Below are 26255 nucleotides of genomic sequence, written 5' to 3'. Positions count from 1 at the left end.
AAGGAATAAAAGAGACTGCAAGTATGAAGAGATAGGGTTTTTAAAATGACGGAAACACAAAGTTGTGAGTAGCAGCAAGCTGGGTGCTCACACACAGTATGGGCAGGTGACGGACGTCCCCACACGAGAAGCATCATCAAGGAATTCTGTGAAAATGGCCTGTCTGATATTCCTTCCTCCAAAGCAAGAGCAAATCTGGGAAACAGACACGCATGGGGCAGGCACCACTCTGCAGTGACGTTTCTGAGAACAGCACCTCGGATGAGGACTCCATCACAGTGAGGAGCCTTTACAGAATGGAGACTCAAACCGAGCCTGCCCCAGATAGACCTGCACACAGGAACACTCCAAGAAGGCAAGCTCGCTATCAGTGCCATCCAAGGGTGCTTGCATCCCACTGTGAGTTAGCAACGTACACAGGGAATAAACAGGAGCACTACGGACACTCAGAATGTAAAAGGGATACGTGAATATCACTGCGAGGCCAAACATTAACAAAACCTTGCACATACTCAAAACTATGTGCTGGAACCCAATAGAGGGTGCTGGAACCCAATAGAGGGTGCTGGCTCTCCAGGAAGGAGTCGTCCAAAAATGCTGAGAACCAGAGGGAAAGAGACTGTTTCAGGGACATAATGTTTGAGTGCTTGCAAAGTGGTTCAGTGACAGGGCGAGGAGCGATGGACTGGGTCGGCAGGCAGGGCTCCACTTCCAGTCTATGATCATTTACTAGGTCTAAACCAAAGCATCAAGGACTGTGCCCTGCCTCACTTTTCCATCTGTGAGATGGGAACAGCAAGTATCTTGTCACTGTTGGTTGCTGAGGGGTCAGGGGATAACACATGCAGCAGTGACTGGTGAACAGACAACTGTCCCCAGCATTAAGGCACTAAACAGAAACTGTAGTTAGCAGCACCATCAATGAACTCTCTAGAAAATTAACAGATGCCCCGACTTGTTTAAGCTCAGGCCTGTCTGTAGGGGAGAACTGGAGCTTCCATCCAGGAAGTGCTTCTGTTCTCTTTAAAGTGAGCTCATAAACTGTTGCCCCGGAATAGGTTCACACACGGAGTAGAATTCTGAAACTAAAGCCCAATTCTCACAAGACTGTATCCCTGCTCAGTCACTTTCTTATTTAATCAACCTGTTAGCCGCAGTGCCAACTCCTTACCAGAAACTCTGCCCTCCAAGGTGATACAAAGGCACTATGCTACTCTCTAAAAGCATATCCCCTAGGGTTGCTGGCTCTGTCCAGGGTCTCCAACACAACCCTTACATCCCAGGCTAGTTTCCAATCCAAGACCCTCCTGCCTCAGCCTTATGAGAGCAGTGATTAAACAGGAGAATGTCTCAATGCTGGCCTAAATCATCTTTTAAAGCAAATCCAAATTTGTGTTAAAAGAACAAACAAAAGATTTGGATGGTATTCTATTCCCAGTATGCGCTGCAGTACAGAAAAATATTTTACAAACCAGAACAGAGGATACTAGTTTTACTTAGTTGAAACTCAGCTCCTTTTTACAGACCACTCATGAACCAAAACAGCTACTTTGCTACAGAGATTGCAGAAGAATCTGTCTTCACCAGTAACAATCTCAGCTTAGAGAAGTGAAGCCATCACCAAGCACAAACCATGCCATCTGAGCAAGAACACTCAAGCCCCTCTGAGGGGACAAGGAGAATAGTTTTGGTTTCAAGAGCTGTAAAGGCAGACTGGCCATTACAGGAAGCTGTACTAATGCTGACAAAGTTAAACTGTTTACAGAAACTAGGAAGCTGTCCCCTGTTCCTCCCACTGTCACACACCCTGTCCTGTCCTCTGTGGCCAGTGTTGCTTATACTGCTCAACTGTAACTGTAAACTGAGCTGGGAGACTGGCAGGCGCTGACTCCTAGGCACTGGTTAGTGTGCGCTGCCAGCTGTATCATATCCAGCCAGCCCTCCACCACCCACCTCACCTAGACAGGCATCCACATCAGCAAGTGCCCTAGCCACTGCCAGCTGAGAAGCTTTCCAAGGGACGACAGGTCTCATAAGCACAGTGGTAGGCTTCCAGGACTGACACCAAGGTCAGGTACATGCTAAAGGACCACTCCTTCTGACAGATCACCTGCATGTGCCAGCTACAGCCGGAAAGCCACCTGACGTCTGGACACAATGTGACACTGAGGTTTTTCTCTTCCATGTAAGCTATTTAGTTTCCCACAATAGAAACTCACCAGAGAGGGACATGTTTGATGGTGAGAATTTTGAGAAAAACATATCAGCACCCAAAATTCCAGCTAACAAAGGAGTGTTCTACTGCAGGGTCACTTCCATCACCTTTTGTCTGAAAACCAAGAGGTACTCGCTCATCTGAAGCAGAATGTAAGATGTGACAGGCGCTCTAAAAATGCAACTCTTCTCATTTCGATTTCCGTAAGAAGTCTGAAAGAATCAACCACAGGCCGAAAGGAAACCTTTTAAAAACATTTATCTAGTCACTGAGGAGAGGTGCTTATGTCACAGCTTGAGTGTGGAGGAGGGTCGCAAACATCCATAAATTCAGCTCTAGGAAATCTAATATCCACTTCTGACCTCCATGGGCACTAAGCCTACATGCAGGCAAAAAACACATTAAAGAAGAAAGAACTAAAATAAACAAGCAAATAAACAAATAAACCAATAAAAATCTGATTATCACTGTTCCAAATAAAGATCTAATGTATACATGTGACCCAGAAAAACCATGGCAGAACTATATAAAGAGAGCTAGGGAAGTGGAAAGTCATGCCACATGGGAATTAGGAGGTTACGAGGGTATGTGTGGCTACCTATCAATTATACTGTTGAAATCATGGGTAAGCTAACTGGAGCCTTTACCCACAACAAGAGGTACATTCTCCAGGCAGAAGTGCGCTCTCTGAGTAATCCCATGCTGTCTCAGGGAGACCACTTCTGAAGTGTTAGAGCAACAAAGAACACCACAAAAAGACGTGAATGAACTCCCAAACTTTACGGAAGAGAAGACAGCACGTGGGCCTCTGCTCTACGAGGGAAAGGTGCTGACAGTGACTTCAAGCAAGGTGCTCTCTCAGTGCCAAACACCATTACCCATTCAAAAAACACAATAGTCAAGTACCCACCAAGGCCAGGCACTGCTGACAGTGCTGAAACACTCTCAGGGTAGGACAATCCTCAATCTGCTTTACAAGTAGATGCCAACTTTATTTTCTTGTCTGTCCCTCTACTTTTTTATCCGGGGTGGAAAGGTATTTCTGGAGCCTGCCTCTCCCTGGTGCTGATAGCATTCTTCTACTGAAACATTAGCTGGCCCGAGTCAAGAAGACACAGGCCTTCTGAGTAGGTTTGTTTATTCGTAAATAAAACACACACACAAACCTTTCTCAACAAGGACACAGACCTTAATATGAGACTCAGATGTGAAAGCACAGATTCACAATCTGTCCGTGACACCCCAACTTCAATTAGGTAGGCTTGGGACAAACACAAGTTTCTTTCCCACAGGGAACTGTCAGGTCCACTGTTGTTCCTTTATTCATGGAGGGTGTACTGACTGCTTACTGTGGGACAAGCTGTTTTCTCCCTGGCCTTTGGAAGATAAACATCTGAGAAAACACTGGAAAGGGAGTCTACCGAGAAAAGAAACTAAGGAGGCCAAGAAGCTACCCTCAAACAGGAGGGTGGAGAAGAAAGCAAGGAAAGGGGATATGTGGGGAGCAAGCCCAGACTCCAGAATACAGTGACGACAGGGACCAAAGGTCAAAGCTAGCCAGAAATCTGGTGACTCCATGTCACTGATCAAGTTAAACTCATACTTCTTGATATACAATGCTGCCAGCACTCAATGAGATTTAACATGATGTATATCCACGATGAACTATACTAGCCAGACATACTACATTAAACAGTAAGGAGCACAAGACATGGGTTTAGCCAAAAAGATACCATAAACCTTCCTTGTAATTGTTCTAGAAAGCATAGACTGTTCCTGAATACTGACGGCACTAAGGAAGTCTGGTGGCTGTACATCTCTGTCTAGTCACACCCATGAGGATCTCTTGAGTGTTCATGACATCATCAAACAATTTCCTAAGCAGTTTTGCTTTAACTGTCACTCTACTGTAATTACATTACAGGAAAGTGCTTAGGACCTGAACTATTGCTAAACTGCACACTGACCACATTGCTACTCTGATGGACCCTTTCTGGTTTTCGGCAAATAGAACCAAATACAATCAAAGCGCTCACAATTAGATTATAAACCATTTGATTAAAAATTCCATCTCAATTCTTTTTTGTATCTTTGTTTTTTAAGTCGGGGCCTTGCTGTGTCACCCAGGCTGGCCTGGAACTTGTGATCCTTCTGCCTCTGGTTTCCAAGGAGCTAAGATTACAGGCATGAACCACCACCTAACCCAGTCCATGTATCTCTCTTTAGCCCTGGGTTATATCGGGCTTTCCTACTCTTTCTTCAATGGTGTATAACAGCTACAAAGTATCTTATAGTCTTTTTTAAGATAAAGGAGGGAAAACAAATGGAAATTATTTCCCATGAAAATAGTACTTTGTTTCTTATAAAGAAAGAGTTCAGTCTCTCAGCTAGCCACAGTGGGACTCATGTCTATAATCTCAGCACTTAGGAGGCAGAGAAAGGAGGGTTACTGTAAGTTTAAGGCTAGCCTGGTCTACATAGCAAGAAAAGAAAAAGACTCTAATCTCTCTATAGCAAACTCATCTGTGTCACTGGGTAAGTGGTTCAAAGGCTGACTGGAACACGTAAACCACCACATTCACCAACCAAACTTCTATTCTAAAAAGCCATCGCTGGAGAAGAGCATGGAAGTCACAGTTGTAAGAAAAATAACTTTTTAAAGAGAACAAAATTAGAATACCGGGGAAAGTCATTCCAACCTTACTTTCTAACCAGTAAAACAGCTTTACTACACCTACAGAGTTGACCTCATTTTTAACCTTGCTTAGTAAAAGGCACACACAGCAAACCGAGTTTCTGAGGCTACAGTTTTGAATTGATACATTACACTGTGGAAGTCTATAACAGTGTGCTAAACCTGACATTGCTAAATGTCATTAAACAGAAGCACCTCAGGGTTAGGGTGGCTCAGCAGGTAAAACACTTGCCCCCAAGCCTGAGGACCTGAGTTTAATGCCCAGAACCCATACCCTAGGAGAGAACCATCTCCCACAAGTTGTCCTCTGGCGCCTACACATGTTCTGGGGCATACATGTACCCACACACACACATAAATAAAACCTCGAAAAATAAAAATAGATAAATAAAAACACATTTTAGACAAGCGAATGTCTTACCAGTTGGAATTCCCGGCGCCGATCGTAGGCATTCTGTATGCCACTGTCATCCCATAAGGCTCTTATAGCAGGAAGATACTGCAAAAAAACTCGAGTCTCCACCATCCCCTGGGCAGCCATGGGAGCTCGGGTATCAAATGCCATCAACTTGTCTCCGTGGACCTGGTTTTTGTTATCTCCCCAGGGAATATGAAGCTTCTCTCGGGCATCTACCAGCACCCTCATACCTTTGTTTAAAAAGAAAAAAAAAAAAAAACTGTGAGGAAGAGTCATGAAGATACCACCAGAGGCTTTGGCCCCAGGGTTGGTCAGTATTGGTTCCTTAATTTTTAGCTATCACAGAAGCCCCACTTCCAAAATGGAGACCAAAATCAAAACAAAACCTTTATGTTCTCAGAGTTAAGAAACAAGTAAGTGTTCATTGTTTCTCAAAACCAGAAGCCTTGAAAATATTAATAACAAGAACACTTTGGGAAGGATTTTAATATGCTGCGATTCATAAAAACCATTTCTGGAGGAGGGCAGTCAAAACCAGAGACGGAAAAAATAAATAATGTTGTCTAGCCTGAAGCCAGGCTAAAGTCAGCCTGGCACACGCTAAGAACGGTTTACGGTGTGCAGTCGTAGTCCTTCAGCTCCCTGCCCACACTATCTTCTAGGACACACTGAACCTCAAAGCTTCCTCAGTCCAAGCTTCTAATCAGTGCAGTCACACACTGGCTGTAGAGTTACCCAAAAGGAAAACCAACTGCAAAATAATCCGAGACTGCACTTACACAGGTTAGCCCGAACTCCACGACCCTGTGGCTACACTGCTACTTCTGTCACCGGGAAGTCATTTCTTAGGATACTCGAAGAAAAAAAATTAAGCTTTCACTTTTCTGACCACGGCGATTGAAGAAAATAAGATGCCTAGTTAGACTTAGACTTGATCACACAATAATGCTCAAAGTAGCTCTTAGGCCCAGTGTATAAGGAAAAGCAGGTGATTTCCCTCACTCACAAGTCTGTTCATTAACATAATTCTTTTAAGTTCAACTGTATCAGGATACAAAGGTACCTTCAATTAAGGGCTGGCAAGGTGCAGTTTACAGCCTTAGAGGAGACTTTAATTAGTTTTGTGCTGAGCATTAAGGCAGACTACCCACAACCATCCTTTTCACTTAACAGCAAAGGTACAAGGTCTTAAGTAAGAGCAAGCCATGGTCTGCTCTTGGCCTCGCCCTGCCCTCTCCTCTCACTGCCCAGCAGCGAATCCTCTTTAGTTCTTCCCTACTTGAAACACTGATGGGGGGAGGAAGGGACCCATGAGGGAGTTTGCTTATGCACTTCTTGAACAACAACAAAAAACTGGCTTTGAAACAACTCCCTGAAAAGACCTACAATCTTACAGTTTGCTTCTGAGCCCAAGATTTAATAGGGTGACTCCTCGACCCCTCAGAAATCGGCTGCTGTGCCCCAATCCTGCCAACTTCTCTTACACAGAAAATATTTGACACTAAAGGGGAAAAAAGGGCGATTCTTTTAAATGACAAAATAAAAAGCCACCTCCGCGACTTATCTGAACACTAAGGAATACTTTGTGTGGTTTTCACTTAGGAACAGTCTTTAAAACACTGTTCAACAGGATTTGTAAAGCCCATCATCCAACTCAATGCATATTCCCCGCCTCTCACTAACTTGTCTTGGATGGTCTTCTAAGACTTTTATGCCAAAGGGTCTTTATATTTAAACATGAATTCGTTTAAGCATTGGTAACGATGCCGTTTTTCTCCTGCCTCAAGTTATTAAGCAAAAAGAAAAAAAAGTGTGCAACATGTTGGGCTGTAATTACAAACATCCTGTAGCAATGAGCCGATAAAACCACTGGCGCTATTTTTTTTAATAGACTTTCCTGATGCCAGTTCAGTAAACGCGAGTTTCATACTCTTACCTCAAAAGGCTCTAGAGGCTGTCACTCTATGCCCTTGACAAGAGTCTCAGGGCAAAAAAAAGTTTCCTCATTACGACCGTTCCAGAACTTGCTTAAGTCAAGAGGTGGCCTAGGACGCCCAGAGCTGTAAGGGTGACAGACCGGGTTACTAGAGTCACCCACTCTGGACGGGCAAATAAGGGAAGAAGAATAGAACCTAAAGCTACTGATGGGTGGTCGTGCCTGGAGTTCAGGGAGGACACAAGTTGCCCCGCTGCCCCGAGTCACTCTGCTCGCCGCACTTCCCTCTCGGAGGGGGCGAGGCCAGCCGCGGAGTGCGGGGCCGACCGTGACCCTCACTGGGGTAGCACGGGGAGGGGGCGGGGGGACAGCAGGGCGTCCCGGATCGAAGGGACTCGGGCACCGCAGCGCACAGGACGGTGACCGAGGCGCGCCCACAGGATTGCCCGTCCGATCTGGTCTGGTTCGGTCTCCTCAGACTTGGGACCGGCGGGTGAGGGCGGTGCCCAGCCCGGCTCCCCTGGGGTCCCCAAGCCCCGCCGCGCCCCGCACCTTTGATCACGTTGCTGTAGATGGTGGGGCGGAACTCCTCGCGCGCGCGCTGGTCGAAGTCCTGGCCGTGGATGATCCGCATCTGCTTCAGGAAGGTGGACTTGCCGCTCTCGCCCGCGCCCAGCAGCAGGATCTTCACCAGCCGCTTCACGTAGGTCTTCTCCCGCGACAGGCATTTGTCGATCTCCTTGGACTTGCGCTGCTGCTCGGCCTCGCCGTTCGTCAGCACGCAGCCCGGGAAGCACACGGACAGCACGGAGCGCGACGGCAGGAAGTCCGCCATCTTGCCGCCGCCGCCGCCTCGGCGGGCCCCTGCGGCTCCTCCACCTCCTCCTCCGGCAGCGGGTGGCTCCGGCAAGGCGGCTGGAGGGCGGGGAGCGCAGCGGCGGCCCGAGCGCGCCCGGGGAGGGAGGGAACCCGAGGACTGACTCGCCAGGGCGGGACGCGCCGGCCGGGGGAGGGTGGGAGGGAAGGAGGGCGGGCCCGGGGAGGGGCGGCGGCCCTCTGGGCGTGCGCGCGCCCGCCGCCTGCCGGGTGCGCGCACGCAGGCACGCAGCGGGGGCTGGGGGGGGCGGCGCGAGTCACGCGCTCGCTGGCCTGGCTGAGGCCAGGAGCGCGCGCGGAGAACTGCGGAGTCCGGGGTCACGTGGGCCAACCTGGGCGCGCGCGCGCCTGCGGATCCAGAGTTTCTGTTTCCCTTTAGTGCCACCGTTTCCCGGAGCCCCGAGGCGAGTAAGCAAAGCCCATCCAGACCCCTTTCCGTTAAGGCATCCTTATCTCTACAGTTTCCACTGCTCTTTCCCATAGTTCCTCGCCCGCCGCTTACTGTCACCTTCACGCGACCATTGGCTGGGACATCCCTGCACGGACCAGGGCATTCGTTACATTTTGCCTTTTTTTTTTTTTTTTTTTAAATTCTTGAGACAAGTTCCCTGCGGCTGTAGCTGGCTTAAATCTGTGACAATTGTCTTATCTCAGCCTCCCTGTCTACTTCTGGTATTACAGGCCGGCCAGGGCTTTATTTCAAGCTCGTGCACTTAATTAGCAGCGGTCACCGCCTCCCCCCCCCACGGCCCTCACCCTACCCCTGCCATCCTAACCATCCCGAAGGATAAGTAGATGTCGGATGTCCTTATTGATCAACACCTCTTCCTAGCAGCTCAGGGCACTATTGATAACCTGCCCTGGCTGGCTCACTAATGTGGATTCCCAGCCGGGCTGCATTTGTGACTTGGGTAATGCCTGCTGAGGTCAGTGAATGGTGGAGAGGGTGAGGTCATGTTGAAAATCCCCCTAAACCGGACACTATGATGCGATGCTCATTCTTCCCAAGGAAGCAGATAAGCGTTCAGCCTAGGACTGCGGCAGGCACATTTTAGGTTTCCTGCCAGACTTCAGAGGATATGACAGACAAGAAAAATTTTTTTTTCTGTCACACCAGCAGATCAGGCCTAACACCTGAAAAGACTCCCAGGGAACACGTGACAAGTGACATCTGAGTGACTGTGTAGCAAAGACCTCAGAAGCCAACTTCTTCATTCTTTGTCAGTTTCAAAGGGGAAAGGCGGTTTGATGCCTGTCTGGTTTTGCTCCTGGGTCCTGGCTTGTGCGCAACTTGGGAACTTCCTGTGTGTTAGGGAGCTGGGGTAAGAGGTCAACACCGTGATATGCGCAAGTTTAAATTTTAAAAACCAGTGCTGTAAATCAGTCAGTCAGTTACTGTCAGTTTGGGCCAGTGACTGAGAAGCTCATGACTCACTACACTGGCTGCAGTAAACAATACCTGTAGTGGAATTGTCTCCTGTTACACCCACAGAGACTGTGAGTGGATCTAAGCCCACAGACTAGACCGGCTGCAAAATAGGCTGTGCTCACTTTCAGAATCTGTGGATTGCTAAGGTCAGGCCTGATTCCAAAGTCTGCTATGGATGGATGGTCACTATATAACCTTGACCACTGTTAGAGATGCCCTCCCTGTTCAGGGTCCATGGAAAGGCTACCCAGGACAGGTAGGTGCGAAGCCCTTCGGGGTGACCTCCGTGTTCTAATCTGAATTCTTTAGCAGAAACAGAGGAGGGAAATGCATACGTTAGATTAAGCATCTTCGTTTTCCTGAGGTGTGCACAACATAATGGGAAAGCAAGCATGCCTAGGAGGCAGGAAGGGATTCCTGCCTGGCCAGTTCTTGTCGGGACTTGTAGTACAGCAGGGAGGCTGTTCAAAGCCCTGAGTGGAACCTCGCCTCGGAACAAATTTGACTGGAGTTGAGCCTGGCTGCTCTAATCAGGGTTTCTGAAAAGAAACGTTTAAAGCCGGGACCCGGCTTTGGTTGCTGCGTGTAAACCAGTGATCAAGACACTTTGCAAATCATAAGCATGAAAAAGTCAGTTTAGTGGTTCTTCAAAAGCTAAACACAGAACTACCACGTGACCCGGCAGGTCCACACCTAAGTGTATACCCTCAGAAAACCGAGAATGCTGCTCAGGCAAAAACTTGGACACCCATGGTCCTGGCAGCGCTGTTAAGAACAACAACGACAAAATAAATGAATAAAATTTAAAGGGGGGCGGGACTTAAAAAGACCCAAATGCCCATTGGCAAATGAATGGCTAAACAAAATGAGATTCATCCAAGCAACAGGTCTCCCAGTCAGAAAAAGGGTAAAAGTGCTGCTAGAAGGGACTGAGGAGGTGACTCAGTGTTTAAAGTGCCTGATGTTTAGACATGAGGGCTGTAGTCTGATCTCCCGGAGCCCACAATAATGCCAGGTAGCATAGTGGCTTAGAAGACAGAGACAGGAGGTCCAGAGCACACTGACTAGCGAGGTTAGCTAAAGCAGCAAGCTCTGGGTTCAAGTGAGATCCTGTCTCAACGAATAATGAATGCATGCTCGCAGGTACACGCGTGTGCCTCTACAGACGTGAACATTTACCAAACATACGCTGATACACGTTACAAGAATCAACTTCGAGAATATCACCCTCAGCGTGGGAGGCGCCTATGGTATGGTTTGGTTTCTGTGAAATTTCCAGACTAGGTAAACCTGCAGAAATGGAAAGCCTAGTAGTCGTGAGGGCTTGAGAAGCAGGGAGGAATGGGGAGAGCTTAATGGGCTGTTTCCTTTGAGGGCGAGGAAAGTGTCTGGAAACCAGAGAGTGGTGATTGTGACAGACCACTGTGACTGTACCAAGAGCTGAGCTGCATAGGTGAAAATGGCCAAGCCATTCATATGTAAGGCGAGTCTCACTACAGAAGGAAAAAAGTGAATTAAGAAAGAGCTTTGTTACATAAATGATACTTGGCATCAGCTGACGCTAACTTTATGGAAGCGCCAGTCTGTAACATTAATGAAAGAAAGGGCCACTATGTAGCATCTAATGAATAGGGATGTTACACTGTGCAACCTGTCCTGAATGGCAGTGCCACTGTGTCAAACTAACACGGAGCAAGTGATTTACAGAAGAAGTGGCTGTCTCCCCTTACGGTGTCATGCATTGGTGATATTCTCAGTCACCGTGTTTTTCTTAGAGGGAAAAAATAAAACTCTAACTTCTAAGGGATGGCAGAGCCTACCTGTTAGAATTGAGCCTGCTGGAGCCTGTTTCTAACAGATCCAAATGTTCATTCTTAGGAAAGGTGGATATCTAGACTAGTCAGTCAATCCGTATGCAAAAGAGTGGTTTGGCCCTGCCCCAACCCCAAGCTGGGTTACAATGATAGGGACACTTGAGCAGTTGCACTGTTTTTTCTGGAAGGTCAAAGTTTAGTGGCAAGACGAAAGGAGCCCTTCCTTGTTTGCTATCTCCTTCCAAATCGGTCCACAGTCCTTCAGAAGCTGAAAGACTTCTGTCTTGAAGTCACTGTTTATGTTTAATTTTTGAAAAATGATATTACTTAGCTTATTTACCAATCTCTGTGCCAAGTAACTTTGGCCTGTTTACAAAAAAAAAAAAAAATCAGGATTATCCACAAAGGACAAAAATGTGTCACCCTCAGACATATTCAAAAGAATGTGTCAGACGCTCCAGCAACAGTTCCAAAGAGGAGCTAAGAAAGAAAAAATAAAAAGGTCTTTCTTTTGAACGATGGCAAATATAATTCAAATAAAGGCTTGGCTTACCAAGGTGACTACTTACTGGTCAGGATGGGCCAACACCCATTTTGACGTGTTTATTTAAAAGTCAGTCACATCAGTTGGCAGTTAAATCTTGAGTTAACTTTCTAATGGGGGACAATGACACATGCAGCGTTGGACTTGCGAAACTCTCACCGCGTGAAATAGATGGATTCTAATCCTTCCTTACAGATAAAGTAGGCATGAATACTCTCGTGTGTCCCTTTCTCTTCCAGGAAGGGAAGGGAGCAGGGGATTCCTGAGCACACTCCCCCCCTCCCCCCCCCCCCCCATAATACAGGCCTTGCAGTGTGTAATGTTTAAAATGCCTGCAAGCACTCTGACCTACTTTATCTCATTCACTCCTCACAATAGCCCGACTAGGAACACTAGGCCCTAGCCTCCTGCTCTTTGGCCACCGCAAAAAGCTGCCAGGAGGAAAAGCTTAAACGACTCCCTTAAAGTTTCGCTTACTGTGGCCAGCTGCAGAGCCTGCCAGGACTGGAAGCACACACTATTTTGATTGGAGGGGGAGAGGGAGGGCGTGAGACAGAGTGCCTTGTAGCCCAAGCCGATCTCGAGCTTTGTGTGGTTGTTGGTTCTCGTTAATTGGTTGAAACATTTTAAATTGATTTATGTGTGTAGGAGTGGTTTTTGCTTGCATGCGTATATGTGCGGCACAGGCATGCATGGTGCCTGAGGAGGTCAGAAGTCATCGGATCCTCTGGAACTGAAGTTATAAGTGGTTTGGAACCGGCATGCGATGCGGGTGCTAGGTACAAGAGCAGCAAGTGCTTTAGACTGCCGAAGCCTCTCAAAAGCACCTCATATGTATATGCATGTATGGTTTTATTGAGACAGGCTGTCATGGTTTGCAGCCCAGGCTGCCCCCCCCCCACCCTGTGTGCTGCACAACTGTGCTTGTGCAGGTCAAAGCCAAAGGGGAGCTTTGGGTGTCTTGTTTCATAGCACCCCACCTTATTCCCTTGGTTCCTTATCACAGGTCTCTTCACTGAGCCTGGAGTTAGACTAGCAGCCAACAAAACTCAAACCATCGCCCCCAGCCAAGGGGTTACAGGTCCATGAGGCCACAACCTATTTTTTATCCTGGGTGCTGGCAATTCACACTCAGATCCTCATGCTTGCACAGCACTTAGCCTCTGACCTTGAACTCTTTATTCCCAGACACTGGGATTTCAGGCATGAGCCACTGTGCATAGATCCTTCTTTGACCGCTATCACAGTGTTCTCTCTGGTACTCCCAACTAAGCCCAAGGCTCAGAATCCCTGGATGGGTAAAGCTCAAGTCTGAGACAAGAAGCAAACTGTATTTAGCTTTAAGGGACTGTAGTGTTCTGCCGTTTTGTTTGTGGGTTGGTCTGTCTGTTTTTCCAGCCCCATCCAGGCTGGCTGCCATCTTGAAGTTCTCCAGCTGTTAGACTGATTCTAGTGAAATGTTCCCTACTTCGAGCTCAGGCTCTGGTTTGTAAAATGTTCCAGGTGGCTGATGGAGGAAAAGAGAGAGAGAGAGAGAAGAGCAGAGCTGGTGGCAATATTTACCTGGGATGTAAACCCCATACGTTACTCGCTTAGCAGGGGTTAGCGCTAAAAAGACAATGTTTCTGTTTTCTCCAATGCAATCTGATGTGGCCCTTCCCAGAGTAAGCTTCTCATGTGGAAAGATTCAGATGAGACCAGACATGTGGAAATAAACGGTGGGTGGTTTTGTTTGTTGTTGTTAATAACGGAAAACATGACTTTAATTCTTGGTTGTATTTTTCTCAGCCTCCAAAACACATCCACGAGCTGCCGATGACCAGCTGAGACCTCAGCTCATCCTCAATCAGAGGTTCAAAGACAGGCATGGGTGACCACAGACACACCTTGCTCTGAAGCGTCAGACCCATCACAGACAAAGCCCTGCCCACACATCCCAGACTCTTCCTGGAGTGTCCTAAACTTGCTGTTCACTCTATCTCATTTATTTTCTCTTAGCACTGTGTGTGTGTGTGTGTGTGTGTGTGTGTGTGTCTGTGTCTCTGTGTGTGTGTCTGTGTGTCTGTGTGTGTGTCTGTGTGTGTCTGTGTCTCTGTGTGTGTGTCTGTGTGTGTCTCTGTGTGTGTGTGTCTGTGTGTGTGTCTGTGTGTCTGTGTGTGTGTGTCTGTGTCTCTGTGTGTGTGTCTGTGTGTGTGTCTGTGTGTGTGTGTCTGTGTCTGTGTCTGTGTGTGTGTGTCTGTGTGTGTGTCTGTGTGTGTGTGTCTGTGTCTGTGTCTCTGTGTGTGTGTGTCTCTATGTGTGTGTCTGTGTGTGTGTCTGTGTCTGTGTGTTGTCTGTGTGTGTGTCTGTGTGTGTGTCTCTGTGTGTGTGTGTCTGTGTGTGTGTCTGTGTCTGTGTGTTGTCTGTGTGTGTGTCTGTGTGTGTCTGTGTGTGTGTGTCTGTGTGTGTGTGTCTGTGTCTGTGTCTCTGTGTGTGTGTCTGTGTCTGTGTGTTGTCTGTGTGTGTCTGTGTGTGTGTCTGTGTGTGTCTCTGTGTGTGTGTCTGTGTCTCTGTGTGTGTCTGTGTGTGTGTCTGTGTCTCTGTGTGTGTCTGTGTGTGTGTGTGTCTGTGTGTGTGTGTGTCTGTGTCTGTGTGTTGTCTGTGTGTGTGTCTGTGTGTGTGTGTCTGTGTGTGTGTGTGTGTATGCTCGTGCCCCTCTTTGATGTACATGCTGAGACCAGAGAAGGATGTTGAGACAGGGTCTCTCATTGAAGTGGAAGTTCCCCATTTTAGTTAGACTGGCTGGCCAGTGAGATCTGGATAGCAACCTTTTTTTGTCCCTGGTGGACACATCAGCGATGACCAGCTTTTTTTTTTTTTGTACAGGTGCCATACATACATTTAAACTCCTGCTTGCTTGCAGAGCAAGCATTCTTACTCACTGAGCCATCTCCCCAACGTCCTCCACTTTCCCCCTCCTTGAAATAGGGTCTCACTGTGGAGCCCAGGGTGGCCTCATACGCAAATCATCTTAGCCACCCGGGTGCTGAGGTTATAGGTGTGTGTCACCATGCCTGCTTCTCTTGTCACTTTAAAAGATGACAGGTACTTGTTTCTTACCAGTAACAAGAACTGTTTAAATACAAGTTCTCCTTCCGCAGGGAGAGTCATCTGCTCCCAATCTGATGGCAGCGGTTTGGTTTCCAATGGAACGCCGGGTGAGCAGGCTTGGACCTGCCACTTCCATCCGCAGGCAGCCACTCTCCTGTGGCTGGCTGGCTCACAGGCTCAGTTTTCAGGTATTGTCACATGTCACGGCCTGCTGAGCTGGCCTTTGCCTCACTGAAAAATGCCGGGATAGAGTACGTCAGCCGGCTGTGTTTGTCTCACAGCCATAAAGGCCCATCCAGCGGTGCTGAGAGAAGGTCCACATGGCTTTTGTCTGTCTGTGACAAGGCTCCCGGAGCAAATAATGTCACCGGCTCATCCTTCTGACTCCAGTGTCAGCTGCTAAGGAAAAAAAAAAAAAAAACGTCGAGGAAAGAAGGATTCAGGGGAAGGCAGCAGATGCTGAGTCAGAATCATGGTGTTGGAAGGCTCACAGGAGAGGCTTTCAGTCCAGACCAGGTTCCTTCTGCTTGAGCGTCAGCCTCATGCCACTGCCTGCCAGGACCCTGCGGGAGAGGGGAGGAGACAGCAGAAGCCAGGGGAAGTGGCTCAAGAGGTGACCAGGAATTTTGTGCTTGTGACCTGGAGTAGGAGAAGCTCCTTTAGGTAGAGACCTCAGCTACCCTCCCGGCTCCTTCTACACAGGTGGGACTCTTATTTTTTTTTTTTTTTAATTATATATGTGTGCACTGTAGCTGTCTTCAGACACACCAGAAGAGGGCATCAGATGCCATTACAGATGGTTGTGAGCCACCATGTGGTTGCTGGGATTTGAACTCAGGACCTCTGGAAGAGCAGTCAGTGCTCTTAACCACTGAGCTGTCTCTCCAGCCCAACACAGGTGGGACTCTTAGATCACTGGCTGTCCATTTTCTAATTCAGAGAAGGGACCATTGCAGTGGGGGAACTTAGTAGACTCAGTTGCCTTTCTTATCTGTAAAAGAGCCACCGCATGTAAAGAGTGGTGAAGATTAAACAATAGGCACGTGTGCTCAGTGTCCGTTCTGCAAACGGGAGGCATGATTTCAGACTATTACAGGAAGAAGTGAGTCAGTGGTTTGAAAGCCCTAGGGAACTTAGCAGCGTTCTTCTCCTGAGGGCCACAGAGATGGCTCAGTGGGTAAAGTCGCCCACCACCAAACCCAATGACCCGAGTTTTGATTTCCAGAACCCACAGGAGAAGGAGAGAACCAATTCCCACAGGACCTTTGACCACCACGCTTAAACACCGTGGCACACGTGCACAGCCACACACGAACACACAAAATAAATGTAATGATAATAATAGAAAAGAGGAACAAGAGTGTTGGACCCTTCCTAAGCCTCCCTACCTATGGATTAAACATGTTTTTGTTTGGTTGGTTGGTTTGTTTTTTTTCTCTTTCCCATGCTCAAATTTACTCACAGACCTGTTCCCCAGTAAGATCTGTTTCTGTTTGCAAGGGCCTGATACAACTAGGAGGAAAAAACAGGCATATTAAGAGTGTCCCCGGGGGGGGGGGGGGGGGGGCTGGGGATTTAGCTCAGTGGTAGAGCGCTTACCTAGGAAGCGCAAGGCCCTGGGTTCGGTCCCCAGCTCCGAAAAAAAAGAACGGAAAAAAAAAAAAGAGTGTCCCCGGGCTGGAGAGATGGCTCAGCGGTTAAGAACACTGACTGCTCTTCCAGAGGTCCTGAGTTCAAATCCCAGCCACCACATGGTGGCTCACAACCATCTGTAATGGGATCCAATGCCCTCTTCTGCTGTGTCTGAAGACAGCTACAGTGTACTTATAGAATAAATAAATATTTTTTTTAAAAAGTGTCCCCTAAAATGTCAACATAGCACTTCCACCAGAAGCCTAAGGAATTTTCAGCCAGAACAGAGGTGTAAGTGGGGATATCGGGATGGGACACGAAGAGCTTGGGCGCATGGTGGCACACATCTATAAAGAAGGGAAGTCACCACAAGTTTGAGGCCAGCATGATCTACTTAGCTAGTGAGACTTTGTTTCAAAAAAAAAGGAAGCGGGGTTGGGGATTTACCTCAGTGGTAGAACGCTTGCCTAGCAAGCACAAGGCCCTGGGTTCGGTCCCCAGCTCTGGAAAAAAAAAAAAAAAAAAAAAAAAGGAAGGGAGGGAGAGAGGGACAAAGGGAGGAAGAGTTTTCCCATCTGTTATGTGGGTCAGCAACCTCACAAAGCTTTCGTAGCAGTTTTAGGAGATGGCCAAGCAGACACTTTGTCCTGTTGGAACTGTCCATTTGATGAACTGGCATTTGTCATCAAGGGCAAGGTCATGGTTAGTAAGGACATTTCTCCATCTCACATCCACATGTTCAACAGCCACCATTAGCCCTCAGCCTACAGCTGAGCGCACTGAGCCCCAGCTACAGCAGACTCATCCCCAGGGAAGGGGACTTGGCCTGGTTGAATAAGGAACTTGGGGATCTTGGCAGCAGCAAGTTAGTGTGGAAGGAAGCATAGGTCTTGACGGTTCCTTTCAACTTTGTCCGTTTGTACGGACAACATCGGGAGATAGCTAGAGTGGAGCCTTCGAGGCATGGCCGACTGGAAGCTTCTCTTGTCTGGAGTGAAAGGCTGCTGCTGGCCGGGAGGATGCCCCTTTCCCAGAGCCACACTAGACCTCAACAGCTTCCAAGTTCCCAGGCTCTCGAGGTGGACCTCAGCCCAGTTACTCCATCTCAGTCATTCACTAGCTGGTCCTCAGCTCGGGAGCTGTGAGTGCTCTTCCCACAGGAGCCCGGGGAGGCTCCGGTTATCCCCACCCTTCCCAAGGCCACCCTGGGCAGGGAGCCAAAAAACAGTTTCTGGAAAAGGCAGAGACAGACTATAAATTATTTTTTTTAAACCATCCTCCAGTTATCTGATCACCCGGGGTGTCTGCTCAGTGAAGAAATCCCAAGAGTTAAACAAGAAGAGGTAGCCTCACTCTTTTGGGGGTGCAGGGTGTGAGCCCGAAAGACTCTCCTCTGCTGAGCCACACAGTGTAGTGAGAAGGATGGAGAGGGCTGGGGTTGCACAGCTCAGCGGCAGCGCATGGGGCAGCCCCTGGGTTTGATCCTCAGCAAAGGGACAGGTCAAGAGGTGGGGATTTAAGAGCAAAGTGCTTAGAGTTTAAAAAAGGAATAACAAGAACTGTCCTGGCTTTTTTTTTTTTTTTAAAGATTTATTTATTATATTTATTATATAGAAGTACACTGTAGCTGTCTTCAGACACACCAGAAGAGGGCATCAGATCTCATTACAGATGGTTGTGAGCCACCATGTGGTTGCTGGGATTTGAACTCAGGACCTCTGGAAGAGCAGTCAATGCTCTTAACCACTGAGCCATCTCTCCAGCCCTGTCCTGGCTTTCTAAGAAATGAGTGGATCGCTGGGACTCCCAACTCATTTGTTTTAAAGAGTTGCGGAGCTGGGGTTGGGATGCCTTTCAGCCCCTCCCGGGACAGACAGATGTTATGATTAATTTGCCAGGGGAAGCACAGCAAGCTCCCAAGGGAAGGCCGGAACCAAGCACCTTCCACCCAGAACTTGTTTCCAGAGACATTGGCTCCCCCATGCCCTATGGAGAGTGATGAAATCTCAATCAATAGGGAACGTTGTTAATAACCAGGAACCATGTGATGTTTCTGAAAAGCTTTCCTGCCAGAGCCTGGTGTGGTCTCCTCAGAAAGTACTAGCACGTCCTTACGGAGACGTTTCTGTTAACAAATTACTTTCTTGGTTAATCTTTCTCCCTTTCAGCAGTTCTAGCCATTTTGTGTGTATGTGTGTGTGTGTGTGTGTTGCTTTTCATATAATATATAATATGTAACATATGTTATGTATGGTATTATAACATTTAACATATATATTGTTTTTTTTTGTTTTTTTTTTTTTCGGAGCTGGGGACCGAACCCAGGGCCTTGCGCTTCCTAGGCAAGCGCTCTACCACTGAGCTAAATCCCCAACCCCATATATATTGTTTTTAAAGTATTTATTGTGGGGAGGAGCGAAAAAAAATTATTGTTTTTACTTATGTATGTGTCTGTTGCTTTTATATATATATTATATAAATTATATGTTATGTATGGTATTATAACATTTATTTAGCATATATATTGGTTTTTTAATATTTACTTATTGTTTTTACTTATGTATGTGTGCTGCTTTAATGTATTATATGTTATGTATGGTATAACATTTATTTAACATATATATTGTTTGTTTTTTAAATATTTACTTATTGCTTTTGTGTGTGTTTGTGTGTGTGCGCGTGTGCGTGTGTGCGCGCGCATGGTTCTATGTGCACACATGCATGCAGGTCCCTGTAGAGACCAGAGAGCATCAGATCCCCTGGAGCTGGAGTTCCAAGTTGTCTTAGGGTTTGTATTGCTTCGATAATACACCATGACCATAAAGCAAGCTAGGGAAGAAAGGGTTCATTTGTCTTACACTTCCATAGCATTCTTCATCACCGAAGGAAGTCAGAACTGGAACTCAAACAGGGCAGGATCCTAGAGGCAGGAACTGATGCAGAGGCCATGGAGGGGTGCTGCTAACTGGCTTGTTCCTCATGGCTTGTTCAGCCTGCTTTCTTATAGAACCCAGGATCACAAGCCCAGAGTTGGCACCCCCCCACCATGTGCTGGAGCCCTCACCTATAAATCACTAATTAAGAAAATGCCGGGGGCTGGAGAGATGGCTCAGCGGTTAAGAGCACCCGACTGCTCTTCCAGAGGTCATGAGTTCAATTCCCAGCAACCACATGGTGGCTCACAACCATCTGTAAAGAGATCCGATGCCCTCTTCTGGTGTATCTGAAGACAGCTACAGTGTACTTATATATATAATAAATAAATAAATCTTTAAAAAAAAAAGAAAGAAAATGCCTTCTGGGGGCTGGAGATATGGCTCAGTGGTTAAAAGCACTGACTGCTCTTCCAGAGGTCCTGAGTTCAAATCCCAGCAACCACGTGGTGGCTCACAACCATCTGTAGTGAGATCCGATGCCCTCTTCTGGTGTGTCTGAAGACAGCTACAGTGTACTTATATATAATAAATAAACCTTAAAAAAAAAAAAAGAAAGAAAGAAAAGAAAAAGAAAAGGCCTTCCAACCAGATCTTTTTTTTTTTTTTTTTTTTTTTTTGGTTCTTTTTTTCGGAGCTGGGGACCGAACCCAGGGCCTTGCGCTTCCTAGGTAAGCGCTCTACCACTGAGCTAAATCCCCAGCCCCCTTCCAACCAGATCTTATGGAGGCATTTTCTCAATTGAGATTCCCTCCATTCAGAGAACTCTTATCTTTGTGTCATGTTGACATAAAACTGTCCAGCACATAAGTGGTCGTGAGCTTCCTGATATGGGGTGCTGGGACAATGAATTGAGACCCTCCTGCAAGAGCAGTAAGTTCTCCTAACCACTGAGCCATCTCCCCAGCCCTTGGTTTTGTTCTTAAGTTGTCTATGAATCCTCTTGCCTTAGTCCCCAACTACCTGGGATTATAGGAATGTAACATTGTGTCTGTCCTAACCATTCCACTGGTATAGCCATTAGCATCGGAAAACCACTACCGTCCTCCCTGCTATGGTGTCCATTGGACCCCTAAATGAACAAGGTACCTGTGGTGTCCTTGCTTCTCTCCATTATAGCATTCGTCACACTGTTTTATACCTGTGATGTCCATTACCTACCAACCCAGAATGTACCCTCTTGGAGGCAGGGGCACAGCCAGCATTCCTGTGTTTGGCATTTGCTGTGGCATCTAAGAAAGTCTCAGTAGGTGAGTACACATTCAATCAGGCTACGCCATCAGCTACGGTCTACCCTTTGCTTGCACTTCTGAGGGCTTAGAGAACATGAACATGAAAATGAGGGTGTGACTGCTCCAAGGTGTGGGTGAAGAGAAGGGTTTTATTGTAGAAATAAGGGAGAGAACAGTCAGCTGCATCTGGAAGAGTCCAGCCAGAAACAGGCTGTGAGAGGAGAGGGGGGAGAGGAGGGAAAGAGGAAGAGAAAAGAGGGAGGGGACCAGGAGCTAAGAGTAGAGGACCAAGAGAGTATGTGGCTAAAGTAACAGGTTTGTAGAGTAGTGAGAAACTGAGGGAAGGGAAGGGAAGCCTAGCCCCTGGGCTGGAGAGGTTTAGAGGATCCACCCCTCCCCCCACACACACAGACAGACAGACACATACACAGAGAGGGGGAGGGGAGGAGAAGGAGAGAGAGAGAGAGAGAGAGAGAGAGAGAGAGAGAGAGAGAGAGAGAGAGAGAGAAGAGCACTTGAAGGAGCCACAGGTACTTGGTGAGTCTTGTTCTGGGTTTCTTTGGGATCTGATATCAGGAATACAGAGTCCCAGGAAATGATCTAGGATGGGGGAGGGGTGGGAGGAGCTTTTGGCTTAGACTCATTTGTCAATCCCAGGGTCCTAAGATTTGCTATACGCTATGCCCATTTGGGGTGGCTACATAATTTACATGATGGGCTACTCAGGCAATGAAGGGTACATGCATATTGCCATGATATTGGAGGGTTAGGATACAGTAGGACCCTGCAACGTTTAGACACCATAAAACTTTCAGGGAGCAAAGCTGAGGCACAAAACCAAGTTGTTTCAAGCAAATGTGTTTACATGTTTCCTAGTAAATGTACGACATAAGTCTTTATGTTAAAATGTATCACAGTAAATGAAATTGAAAGTTCAGTTTCTCTCTGCCACATTTCAGGTTGCCAATAGTTACATGTAGCTGCTGGACATTTCCCAGGTCATTGTACAGAAATCAGACAACAGGAGCCCCAAATGACTGGATGGAAGGCAGGGGGTTCAAAGCAGATGAAATAGCCCAAGAGCCCATGTGTGCAAAGCAGCGTTTTCTCAAAACCAAGTAGCTGAGGCTGGAGAGGCATGATTTTGTTCTAAAGGGAAGGAGTTTAGATCCCAAACCATGAGACCAGGATCCTTCTTCGTTATGGCAAGAGTCACCTATATGCACTGGGTGAAATCATATGCCTCTGGTGCCTGAGAGATGCAGACAGCCAGAGGGAGAGGTGTGGGGTGTGCTGTGATAGTGCCTGGCCCTGAAGGAGAGATTAGAACCCATCGGGGGGTCTTTATAAAGCCGAGTCAACAGGATGCAGACACCAGCTTGGCTTTTTAGGAAGGGAAAGGGGTGGGGACAGGCTTTGGGACTTTGCTCGGGAGGTGGCTTGGTGGTGAAGCTTAACCACAGTAGTTCAGCCAACTCCCTGGGACGCACAGCAGAACTGAAGCTTCCCCTGGAGGCTGGATTTTTTTTTTTTTTTTAAACTAAGGTGTAATTTCTATCTCCAGCCCCACCCTCTGAATCACAAGGGTGACCCTGGACTTTACCCTGAGTCTGAGATTGTAAGAGACACTCCTTAGTCCTTGGGAACTTTGAGTGCTGGGTCCAGACTGGGACAGAATTAAGGGCTCTTTGTTCTCTCAGAAGCCGGGGCAGCAGAAAGCCTCCTGCTTCCTGCCTAGCTGGCTCTCGTCCTTTCTCCCTGGGTGAATCTTCCTGCCTCACATGAGTTCAAGTTTTGCTCCAGTGAAAGGGAAAGTTCACCTCACCTCACTTCCCTGGATTCCCCTCAGACTCCCTGTTACCTCTTCAGCCCTAGGTCCCCCTGATCCTATCCTCGTTTGTGTGTGTGTGTGTGTGTGTGTGTGTGTGTGTGTGCATGCATGTGTAGGAGTGTGTCTGTGTATGTCTGTGTGTGTCTCTCTGTGTGAATATATGTGTCTGAGTGTGTGTGTATGTGTACATGTCTGTGTGTCTGTACACGCATGTGTGTATATGTGTCTGTGTGTGTGACTATGTGTGTCTGTATGAATGTGTAGGAGTATGTCTGTGTATGTCTGTGTGTGTGTCTCTCTGTGTGAATGTGTGTGTCTGAGTGTGTGTCTAAGTGTACGTGTTTCTGTGCATGTGTGAATGTGTGTGTCTGCGTGTGCACGTGTGTATGTGTGTATGTATGTGTCTGTGTGTATATGTGTGTCTGTGTGTGTGCATGTGTGTATATGAGTCTCTGTGTGTGTCTGTGTGTATGTGTGTGTTATGTACATCAGGTGCGTGTGCAGTAAGTCCCCATGATTCTGTCTGTCTTCATCCCTATGGCATTAGGATTATAGGTGCATACCGTCATCTCTTGCTTTTTCCCTGGGTGCTGGGGAATTCAACTTCAGGCTCTCATGCTTGCACATCAAGTGTTCTTACCCAAGAAGCATTTCTGTAGGTCCCCATAACCCACCCAATTGAGTCTCTGTTCTTTTCCCATGTTCTGTTATCTATTAGCAAATTTTCAAAATCTTTTTATTTTATGGGGGAAAAAGCCCGTATTCCCTTTTGCCCTGCTTCCATCCCGAGATGTTAACTTTTTGTTATTGCAGCTGCCACATCCTCCTCTTGCTAGTTTATGTCACATACTAATAGTTTTACTCCCTTGTTTACCTCCAGCGAATGATGGCTCTCCCCAATCTGCTAGGGAGTCCACTGTGGGCTGTGAAATGAACTGCTTGAAAAGTGTGTCTCTTTCAAAGCTGTAGAGTTCTCTCCATTATGAGGTCATCTTTCGTGGTGTTTCCTTCACCTAGAACTCCATTGACATGTTATGTCAGCTTTCAGTTCAAGCGTATGGCCCATCATGGTGGGGAAGGCAGGCAGGGGTGGGGAGGCAACTGGACATGTTTGCATCAGCAGTCAGGAAACCTGGCTTGGTTTCTGAGACAGGATATCACTATTTACACAGCCCATGCTAGTCTGGAACTCATTCTGTAGGCAGGCCTCGAACCCTGAACGATTTCTCCACTTGGCCTCCTGAATGTTGGGGTTTATGGGGCCAGCTCTGCTGGTTCCTGGTTTCCTGGTCTCTTGCTGTGTGCTAGGCACCATTGAAGGGTCTCTCATCTGGTGAGTGTTCTCCCGTCCTGCAAGAGAAACAGAGACTCCCTGACCTAACTGTGAAGCTGCCCAAGGTCAGCGTCAAGGGGTGGTGTGGATTCAAATCATGAGACCACCCCCCATCATCTTGAACAAACCCACTGATGTGCAAACCACAGATGCTCCTTTGGGGGAACACTAAGGACATCCCTTTGGGAGTATTTAGGGAACCTACAGTAATCTTCATTAAGTTTTATTGTTAGATGTGTGGACACATAGCATACATCAGGGACCTCTTGCATTATTTCCTGCTGTTTAACAAGGGAGTGAGCAAGAGGAGTCTCCTCCCCTTCCCCCTCACTTTCTTAGTGGTGCTGGGCATCGAACTCAGGACTTCTAGTTGACGTGCAAGCATGTTACTACCATTGAGCTACGTCCCTAACCTGAATTATGAGAGCTGAATGGTTAGCTCTCCGAACATCATCAAGGCTTTGCTTAACCCCTGAGTGCATCCTGTGTACAGTCTGCAGTGCACAGGGAGTCCCCACCCCCACTCTGAGCCCCTGGGCTGGGCAGGGCTGGGCAGAAGTCCCATCCCAGTGGTGGGTTGGGAACCGTGCCCAGACTTAGGCTTTTCTGGGTCAGGCCGTTCTATCTTCAGCCCTAGGATACAGCTTGTGTAAAGTGCAGACGTCGAAGGCCTGCTGTGTAAACACAGACTATCTCCCTCTCCAAAGTTTCCTTTTGGGGAAGCTCCTCCAACTGGGAGACTCTGTTCCAACTCCTTATCTGTTTCAGTTTCCTACACTGATATAAGGGAGCTATTAAAGTCCGTTTCCTGGTATTGCCTTGACCCCACCGGGACCAGCTCCTGAAATGTCCCTTGGAGGAGAATTTTTTTTTCCTTTTCACACTCCTCAGATCCATTTACTCAGCCTAAATCCCCACATCAAACAGGCCTGCAGGAACTTTGAACATGTTTCGGCCAAACCCTATGCCCTCACTAACGTTTACTGCTCTACTCCAGCTGGCTTAAATATGTTTGTGTGACTCTTCTTGAACAGTCTCTCGGCCTCCTCCACTCACATTTATAAACATTTTCTCTTCTCAGTGTTCGCCAGTCCCGTCACAATCCCTCACGTAGTTGTTTTAAAATAAAAATCGTGTGTGCGTGCGTGCATGCATGTAAGCATGTGTGTGTGTGTGTGTGTGTGTGTGTGTGTGTGTGTGTGTGTTCATGCATGAGAGTACAGGCATGTATACCATGCTGGGCATTTGGAGACAAGAGGACAACTTCAGGCATCTGTCCTTACCTTGTACCTTGTTAGAGACAGGGTTTCCTGCTCACTGCAGTGCACACAGGAAGGCTGGTCTCTCTGCCTCCATGGATTCTCCCGTCTCTACCTCATGATTTGCCTTAGAGACCGTAGCCATGCTACCTGGCTCAGCTTTGAGTGGATGCTACCTGGCTCAAACTCAGGTCTTCACACCTGCCCAGCAAGCACCTAACTCATTAGGTCATCGCCCCCAGCTTCACAAAGGTTGGCTCTGCCTATATAAACAGTCTCATTCTTCCCTGCCTTTCCCTCTTGCCCTTCTGATTCTAAAAGTCTGTCCTCACCTCTGACTGAAGGAAAGAAGGGGTGTGGGGCATGAGGGGAAAGGCAAAGGGTATTAGGAAAACTGAGTTAAGAATAACCCTAGTCTTTCCTAGGACTCTTTCTTTCTTTCTTTTTTTTTTTTAAAGATTTATTTATTTTATTTATATGAGTACACTGTCTCTGTCTTCAGACACACCAGAAGAGGGCATCAGATCTCATTACTGATGGTTGTAACTACCATGTGGTTGCTGGGATTTGAACTCAGGACCTTTGGAAGAGCAGCCGATGCTCTTAACCACTGAGCCATCTCTCCAGCCCCCTAGGACTCTTTCTTTTCTCCCTTACCCATCTGAACCATGGGACCCAGTCTCTGGCTCACACAGGATAGCACTGTGCCATGGCTCCTTTTCTGATGTGATTTGGATGTGAAATGTCCCCCCACAGGCTCCCGTGTTTGAGCACTTGGTCCCCAGTTGGGGATACTGTTTGGGAAGATTGTAGAACCTTCAGGAAATGGAACCTTATTGGAGGGAGCAGGTCACTGGGGGGCTCTGACCTTGAGTTCTTATGGCCTGGAAGCCCCACTTCCTGTCAGTTCTCTGGACCATGTAGGTTGATGTCACTATGCAAGTGAGGGCACGAGTTAGATCAAGGCCATGATTGGACGGTAAAAGAATAAGGCGCGGACAAAGCTTTTGTAGGGAGG

At 47.5% G+C, this 26255-nt stretch overlaps 1 protein-coding gene and 1 long non-coding RNA gene across 3 annotated transcripts in view; one reads left to right on the top strand and one right to left on the bottom strand.

Annotated features, from left to right (window-relative positions):
• Gna13 (G protein subunit alpha 13) overlaps nt 1-8284 on the bottom strand; it is a 33020-nt gene extending 24736 nt beyond the window's left edge. Inside the window, exons 1-2 of one of the 2 annotated variants that reach the window (XR_010055190.1) lie at nt 7817-8284; nt 2220-5558 (exon numbers count right to left, since the gene is read on the bottom strand). Coding sequence is in view for 1 of the 2 variants with exons in the window: in NM_001013119.1 (NP_001013137.1) it covers nt 5332-5558; nt 7817-8099 (510 nt within the window). In the remaining variant the exon portion in view is untranslated. The remainder of the gene's footprint in view (nt 1-2219; nt 5559-7816) is intronic. The other variant, NM_001013119.1, reaches the window with a different exon arrangement.
• A 424-nt stretch (nt 8285-8708) lies between these two features.
• Nucleotides 8709-18999, top strand: LOC134480892 (uncharacterized). The gene is made up of 2 exons (XR_010055858.1): nt 8709-10819; nt 13716-18999. It is a non-coding gene; the product is annotated as an uncharacterized LOC134480892 (long non-coding RNA).
• The last annotated feature ends 7256 nt before the right edge of the window (nt 19000-26255 follow it).

Source organism: Rattus norvegicus, chromosome 10 (genome assembly GCF_036323735.1).
Source record: "Rattus norvegicus strain BN/NHsdMcwi chromosome 10, GRCr8, whole genome shotgun sequence".
NCBI classification, from domain to species: Eukaryota; Metazoa; Chordata; class Mammalia; order Rodentia; family Muridae; genus Rattus; species Rattus norvegicus.
This window is presented reverse-complemented; position numbering and strand designations above follow the sequence as displayed.